Source organism: Schistocerca americana, chromosome 5 (assembly GCF_021461395.2).
Source record: "Schistocerca americana isolate TAMUIC-IGC-003095 chromosome 5, iqSchAmer2.1, whole genome shotgun sequence".
Taxonomy (NCBI): Eukaryota; Metazoa; Arthropoda; class Insecta; order Orthoptera; family Acrididae; genus Schistocerca; species Schistocerca americana.
Genome location: NC_060123.1, coordinates 282041577 through 282050055, shown reverse-complemented (window position 1 = coordinate 282050055; position 8479 = coordinate 282041577). Strand labels below are relative to the sequence as shown.

At 38.2% G+C, this 8479-nt stretch overlaps 1 protein-coding gene across 1 annotated transcript; it reads right to left on the bottom strand.

The window, feature by feature from the left end:
- Positions 1-2430: 2430 nt before the first annotated feature.
- On the bottom strand, positions 2431-3166 carry LOC124616312. Its single transcript, XM_047144618.1, has 2 exons — positions 2905-3166; positions 2431-2829 (listed from the first exon to the last, which is right to left on the bottom strand). The coding sequence occupies exons 1-2, from the start codon at positions 3145-3147 to the stop codon at positions 2431-2433; spliced, it is 642 nt and encodes a 213-aa protein (XP_047000574.1). The 5' UTR covers positions 3148-3166.
- Positions 3167-8479: the final 5313 nt, after the last annotated feature.

The window sequence follows — 8479 nt, the reverse complement described above, 5'->3', positions numbered from 1 at the left end:
TACACCTGATACTGCCCCTTCCCCAGTTTCCAAGGATACCTTGATAATTTTCATAGGTGATGATCAACAGCACCAGTAAACTGTTCTGGATTTCATGATGTATTATTACTCAGCTGTAGAGAAAATCCCATACTTAACAGTCAATTTCAGTTTTACAATGTGGGCATCTTCAGCTGTCCTATATATAAATCTCTAAATAATTCCTGGATTACGGTAAGTACTTGCATAGAAATTGACATTAGTTGTCCTTCATTTATCCATTCTTTGTTTCAGAAACATTGATAACATTGTAAATGTGCCTGGATAAAACTGAAGGACAGCCATTTATTTCAGTCCTTGTTGTCACTCTAGTTCCTCCTCTACAGTATCTTTGCACATATTCCTGCCCCTTACGATAATTATATTGCTAGTGTAATTCCACATCCCACTATTCTTTTTGAGTTTTTTCTATCATTATGGATCCTTTACTGCTTTAACATTGCTTTCTCAATAGTCTTTATCCACATTCTACACCTCACTCTCCAACTCCTTCCCAACATAAGTGTGGGCAATGTATCACTGTCTTTGTACAGGACTATTACAAATGATTGAAGCGATTTCATAAATTCATTGTAGCTCCATTCATTGACATATGGTCACAACACACTACAGATACCTAGAAAAACTCATAAAGTTTTGTTCGGCTGAAGCCGCACTTCAGGTTTCTGCCGCCAGAGCGCTCGAGAGCGCAGTGAGACAAAATGGTGACAGGAGCCGAGAAAGCGTATGTTGTGCTTGAAACGCACTCACATCAGTCAGTCATAACAGTGCAACGACACTTCAGGACGAAGTTAAACAAAGATCCACCAACTGCTAACTCCATTTGGCGATGGTATGCACAGTTTAAAGCTTCTGGATGCCTCTGTAAGGGGAAATCAACGGGTCGGCCTACAGTGAGCGAAGAAACGGTTGAACGCGTGCAGGCAAGTTTCACGCGTAGCCCGCTGAAGTCGATGAATAAAGCAAGCAGGGAGCTAAACGTACCACAGCCGACGGTTTGGAAAATCTTACAGAAAAGGCTAAAGCAGAAGCCTTACCATTTACAATTGCTACAAGCCCTGACATCCGATGACAAAGTCAAACGCTTTGAATTTTCGGCGCGGTTGCAACAGCTCATGGAAGAGGATGCATTCAGTGCGAAACTTGTTTTCAGTGATAAAGCAACATTTTTTCTTAATGGTGAAGTGAACAGACACAATGTGCGAATCTGGGCAGTAGAGAATCCTCACGCATTCGTGCAGCAAATTCGCAATTCGCCAAAAGTTAACGTGTTTTGCGCAATCTCACGGTTTAAAGTTTACGGCCCCTTTTTCTTCTGTGAAACAAACGTTACAGGACACGTGTATCTGGACATGCAGGAAAATTGGCTCATGCCACAACTGGAGACAGACAGTGCCGACTTCATCTTTCAACAGGATGGTGCTCCACCGCACTTCCATCATGATGTTTGGCATTTCTTAAACAGGAGATTGGAAAACTGATGGATCGGTCGTGGTGGAGATCATGATCAGCAATTCATGTCATGGCCTCCACGCTCTCCCGACTTAACCCCATGCGATTTCTTTCTGTGGGGTTATGTGAAAGATTCAGTGTTTAAACCTCCTCTACCAAGAAACATGCCAGAACTGCGAGCTCGCATCAACGATGCTTTCGAACTCATTGATGGGAACATGCTGCGCCGAGTGTGGGAGGAACTTGATTATCGGCTTGATGTCTGCCGAATCACTAAAGGGGCACATATCGAACATTTGTGAATGCCTAAAAAAACTTTATGAGTTTTTGTATGTGTGTGCAAAGCATTGTGAAAATATCTCAAATAATAAAGTTATTGTAGAGCTGTGAAATCGCTTCAATCATTTGTAATAACCCTGTATATATACTCATTTATTGAAATGATCCCTGATTGCATATTCCTTTTCCCCTACCCTGCTCTCCCTCCTCCTTCTTGTCTATGATTCCATGCATTCAGCTTACCAACCTGACTTTAGCCAGCCGTCTATCCTATCTGGAATGCATAATCTGTAGATGATGTTTGCCTGGCTGGGGTGGCAGGTGGGTTGGGATGTCAAATGTACATGTTTGATTTGATCACGTATACAAGTTCAGATGTTAAGCTGCAGTCATCAACAGAATATATATGTGCCTTGCAGGTAAGTGTCAACTTTTTCTCATTCTATGCCTATATTATTTTTCTACACTTATGATAATGTTATTACTTCAGGCAAACAGTAGTGATAAAAGAAAGACTATTACAAAATACTTTAAGCAATCAATCAGTTGCTTTCTCTCTACAGAAATATACGATTTTTAGAAACCATATGTGTCTTAAGTAGAAACTGAAAAAGCTGAAGAGAAATGAGTGTAAAAAATGTTTATAAAGTTTATGACTATTTACTTGTTGTAAATCACCTTGGTTAACTCAACAGAATCATTTTTCTGTAAGGAATTCTGGTACTTCACAAGCACAAATGTGTGAAACTTTCTTTGCTCTTCCTCAGTTTCACTTTGATTGAACACTGCAGAGTTCTTTAGGACTGGCTCAAAATAATTTTCCAAGAACACATTTCTTCCAAGATCCATCATTTCTGGGCAGAAGTCGTCATTTTTATTGAAACATGCAGATTTCCAGGCCTGTTCTAGAGCTTGAGCAAATACAAGGACTGTGTAGCTGGAAGAAAGTACAGCTCTTGTTCGTAATGCAATATGTAGTGAGTCCTCTGTTGTATTATGTATCTGCTGAAGGTACTGGAAAAGCCATCTGTCCTTCTGTGTGCGTGTCTGTGACAAATTCTGAAACACATAATAACTTCAGAAAGAAATTAAACTTAATAGCTGCAAATATGAATCATTGCTTTTGACATTTACCTTCGCATGAGCTTTTCTATTTTCCCAGTAGTCCTCAAATGCTGGCACATAATCAGGTAATAATGTCACAGAGTAGACATCAAAAGAAGTTTCATTTATTAAGGATAAATCTTCATGCGTTAGAAGGTCAGAAAAAATGAATTTATTCTTCTTTTGCTTGCTATCAATAACATGTGACAGGTTTCCAGAGTGTAGATACGTATGGAAATCTTTCAAAAAAGAGTAATAGTCGGAGAAACTCATAAGAACCACTACGGGAAGCTGCAGCTTTAGGACAGACAACATAGACCCATAAAGCTGCTGATTTTTTGTAACAGTTTGTCTATCAATGTCACTGTTTCCTGTTTGAGGTGCAGTGTGATATTCCTGGGCAGAGACTATGCAGAAGTCATCACTCATTGTTGTTAAGCTGATAAATGTATGCAGAACATTTTTACTGTAGTCATCAGTACCATGCACAACCATCACATGATTCCATTTCAAATGTTTCACCATTGCTGCAATAGCCTGTAAAAAACAGAAGATTTAATACAATGCCAAACTGATAAATAAGTTGCAAAAATATGTAAAAAATTTTAATTTTGATTTTGCCCTATATATATTCTAATAAGTTACATGTATATAACTTGTGGCCAGAAAGGTACCAACATAAAGATTTAAAAAAAATTATCAAGAGTATAGTATACATAATATGTTTATCATTTACAGGCATCATTATAACTGGAATGTTAGTTTAAAATAAGTAATGATTAGACAAAATTAACAGAAAAACCATAACACGTGAAAGTAAATCATATTGTGGCAGCAACATATTAATGGTAACAAAAGTCTTTTGTGCTAAATTAATAATGGTGAAGTCTTATTACAATTATTGATATTCTTGAATGATTTAGAATCATACATTATGGATATAATAAACCACAATTTTATAAAAAAGGTACATACTTGAGTCAAAATTATCTATTCAGAGGTATGAACTGCATATTTGATGAGAAAACTTTGTTGTCATTGACCTAATATGTTACAATGTCATCAGTATTCAGTGATGTCCAGGCCATTAGCATGTACATTTGTATTCTAGAGGATACTATGCAGCATGCAGAAGATGGTACTTCATATCAATGTTTGCCACACTGATGCTACACTTGTACTTGAAGCGAAGGGGAAATTATTCTCTTTCTCCCTTCGTTTGTCCTCTGGTCTCTCTTATCTTAGTCTCATTGCTTGCAAGGTATGTAATGGGAATGGTTACACAGCCTAACATGAACAACAGTTCTATAACTTTATTATGAGAAGGAAAGTTGCTACTCGCAATGTAGCAAATATGCTGAGTCACAGATTGGCACAACAAAAAGATTTTCACACTTAAAGCTTTTGGCCAATGGCCTCTGTCAAGAATAGACACATATACACACACACGCACACACAAATGCAGCCCACACACACAACTGCAGTCTCAGGCAACTGAAACTAGACTGAGACTGCAGTTGTGTGTGAGTTGCATTTGCATGAGTGTGTGTGCTATGTGTGTCTATTGTTGACAAAGGACATTGGCCGAAAGCTTTAAGTGTGAAAAATCTTTTTGCTGTGCCTATCTGTGACTCAGCATCTCCACTCTATGGTGAGTAGCAACTTTCCTCCTCATAATGTTGTTGCATTCCACCTGGTTTTTCCATTGTTTGAGTTCTTTAATTTTACTCTACATGTTTTAGTGAGAACATTAGCTTTCTCTAATTTCCCAAAGCATCCCCATTACACATTAGCATGAGCTATATGACCTGTTATAATCCTAGTAGTATGTTTCTGAACTAGTTCACTGCCTGTTGTCAGACCTTCTTCATAAGCAATCCTCAAGCAGTACTCTAAAACATGTTCACCCTAGTGTCTAGTATGCAGTTTCCCTAACAAATGTACTCTACTTCCCCACCAGCACCCCAAAAACTAATTCTTTTGTCTTCTCCATTATTGGTTGCAAATGTTCCTTCTATAGCATAAGTCTATAACATGAGCCCTAGATATTTAAATTTCAAAAGTAGCATGGGAATAAGAGCTCAGTTTTAAACATGAGATCTTCTTACTCCTTTTGCTTTTCCAATAAAAGCTTAATTCTTGGTGCTTTATAAGATATAAGTTCAACTGCCTTTTGTGCTGTTGTGTATTATTTACTTCTCTCTCCATCTGCCTTCCATCTTCTCATTTCTTTAACTGCCTCTTGGCACTCATTTCCCCACCTTTTGTAAGGTAGTTGCTCTATGATTTCACATTGTGTCTTCCTTCACAAAACCCTTGCATTTTACTTCATCTTTTCCCTCCTTCCTTCATGTTCTGATCTTTGATTCACATTAATTGTTATGCTTTAATTCCAATACCACTGAGTGTGGAATTCATATGCTGATTTCATATGCTTTAACGATATTTATTAGCTTCTTGGAAAACAATATCTTGTCCATTGTATTAGTTGGCTATTTTACACAGAATCTGCATCTCTTTCCTTTGTTCTGATGATATGGACAAAATCCGCCCCTCCATCATATTTCTAATTTTAGTCACAAAACAGTTGCTTTTATAGCCATAGGTTCTTTCATTCAGCGTTTATTTGAACAGTCAGTTGGATACGACAACAGGGAAATCTGGAGTGCAACTCTAGCAAGAGTGATCTGCAGATATTTCCCCTTCAAACAAAGGTGCCATATGGCTAAGCAAATGTGATGTCTAACTCAACATGAATGACCCCAAGAAAAGGCAGGATATAAGTGAACACAGAACAGTCTCCTCTTCACATATGAATCAGCATTTAGCTTGGAGAAAAATTCTTGCCTTTCTACATCTGGAACTGGGAGATGTTAAAACCTGCAAATACCGTGAAAACTAACTGATATTGTCCTGTTAATGATCTCATCTGAAGCAGCATCAAGCTACAAGCAAATATATTACTGAACAAGTTTTTCAGGGATACTGTGATAGTGTGATAAAAATGATCCATAGGAATAACCCATTGCACTATTATGTCTGTCTTATTACATTAAACTTTGAATTGGGTTCCATCTGATGGATGATAATACCCACCAACACAGGGCTGACCTCATGGACAAGTATCTGGAAAATGAAGTCATAATGGATCTAGAGTGGCTAACTCGCTCCCCATACTTGACATGATTGAATATGCATGGACGACACTAGGGATTACTGCAAGTCATAATGCACAGTCCAATCTGAAATATGAATAACCATAGTGTATCCTATATTTCCATGCTAGGGCATCACACTCCTTACAATCTACACCATAAGCGGAAGGATATCAAAAAAAAGTTCCATTCACAGCCCATGGCTGTTTTTCTAGTATACCTTGTACTTATCACTGTGACACATCTCACAATGTTGCCAGGGCTCCTTTCAATACCTGTGTCTTTTCTTGATCATTGCTCTGAAGGACCTCACAACTTATGGAAATAAGTGTAAAACAGGTACAATATGAGTTATTGGTGATTACAGAAAAATAGTTAAGTAATTAAAGTATATGTTGGTAATTAATATTAAATGTCAATTACTTGCCATGCCCCTTTCACTTGGTGTTATATACACAGCACTCAGTTCAAGAGGTATCACTGGTATGTTAAATTTTTTGAGAATGCTTTGTACTTCAACATTTTTAGTGATGTGAGATCCATCAACTATCCCCAATCTTACATCAGAAGTATTTGGTTTTGTTAAATTTTCTCCTTTAAGTTCAGGAAGAAATTCACTCAGTTGTGTCAATGCTACCCATGGCCTCTCACAGCTGTCAAATGCCTCTATACCTTAAAATAAAAATGACTTTCTATTATATTTATGCATTCAGTACATATATACACTAATATAAATACAAGTTGTAAATTAGTAAAATGAAATGCACCTGTTTCAATCCATTGTAAGCAATATTTGAAAAGATGACAGGTCTCCAAAAGCAATGGATGCTTGAAATTTATTGTGCATAAAAAAATTAGCTTGGATAAATCATTTTACAAATACAGGGCTATTACAAATGATTGAAACGATTTCATAAATTCACTGTAGCTCCATTCATTGACATATGGTCACGACACACTACAGATGTGTAGAAAAACTCATAAAGTTTTGTTCCGCTGAAGCCGCACTTCAGGTTTCTGCCGCCAGAGCACTTGAGAGCGCAGTGAGACAAAATGGTGACAGGAGCCGAGAAAGCGTATGTCGTGCTTGAAATGCACTCACATAAGTCAGTCATAACAGTGCAACGACACTTCAGGACAAAGTTCAACAAAGATCCACCAACTGCTAACTCCATTCGGCGATGGTATGCACAGTTTAAAGCTTCTGGATGCCTCTGCAAGGGGAAATCAATGGGTCAGCCTGCAGTGAGCGAAGAAACGGTTGAACGCGTGTGGGCAAGTTTCATGTGTAGCCCAAGGAAGTCAACGAATAAAGCAAGCAGGGAGCTAAATGTACCACAGTCGACGGTTTGGAAAATCTTACAGAAAAGGCTAAAGCAGAAGCCTTACCATTTACAATTGCTACAAGCCCTGACACCCGATGACAAAGTCAAACGCTTTGAATTTTCGGCGCGGTTGCAACAGCTCATGGAAGAGGATGCGTTCAGTGATGAAGCAACATTTTTTCTTAATGGTGAAGTGAACAGACACAATGTGTGAATCTGGGCAGTAAAGAATCCTCACGCATTTGTGCAGCAAATTCGCAATTCACCAAAAGTTAACGTGTTTTGTGCAATCTCACAGTTTAAAGTTTACAGCCCCTTTTTCTTCTGCGAAAAAAACGTTACAGGACACGTGTATCTGGACACGCTGGAAAATTGGCTCATGCCACAACTGGAGACCGACAGCGCTGACTTCATCTTTCAACAGGATGGTGCTCCACCGCACTTCCATCATGATGTTCGACATTTCTTAAACAGGGGACTGGAAAACCGATGGATCGGTCGTGGTGGAGATCATGATCAGCAATTCATGTCATGGCCTCCACGCTCTCCCGACTTAACCCCATGCGATTTCTTTCTGTGGGGTTATGTGAAAGATTCAGTGTTTAAACCTCCTCTACCAAGAAATATGCCAGAACTGCGAGCTCGCATCAACGATGCTTTCCAACTCACTGATGGGGACATGCTGCGCCAAATGTGGGAGGAACTTGATTATCGGCTTGATGTCTGCTGAATCACTAAAGGGGCACATATCAAACATTTGTGAATGCCTAAAAAAACTTTTTTGAGTTTTTGTATGTGTTTGCAAAGCATTGTGAAAATATCTCAAACAATAAAATTATTGTAGAGCTGTGAAATCGCTTCAATCATTTGTAATAACCCTGTACATTCACATTATTGATAATTATGACATGCTTGTTTTTCTGATAATGTACCAAAAGAAAGAGTACTAAAACATGGAATAATGCAACTTGATAGCTTGTGATTGACTTAACATGTGTTACAATCAGATTTGAATTGAAGAAAAAGGAAATTATGCCACAACTTGATTAAAGGAAGGGATCAGTTAATATGACATAACTGTCAGTTTGCTAATGGAGAGAAATAGGGAGGGAGACCAAATCTTGA

Excerpts from the sequence above, each read along its gene's own strand:
- LOC124616312 (XM_047144618.1), bottom strand. The coding sequence starts at position 3,147 with ATGAGTTTCTCCGACTATTACTCTTTTTTGAAAGATTTCCATACGTAT. Across the intron at positions 2,830-2,904 it reads ATAGAAAAGCTCATGCGAAG|AATTTGTCACAGACACGCAC; the intron begins GTAAATGTCAAA and ends TATGTGTTTCAG.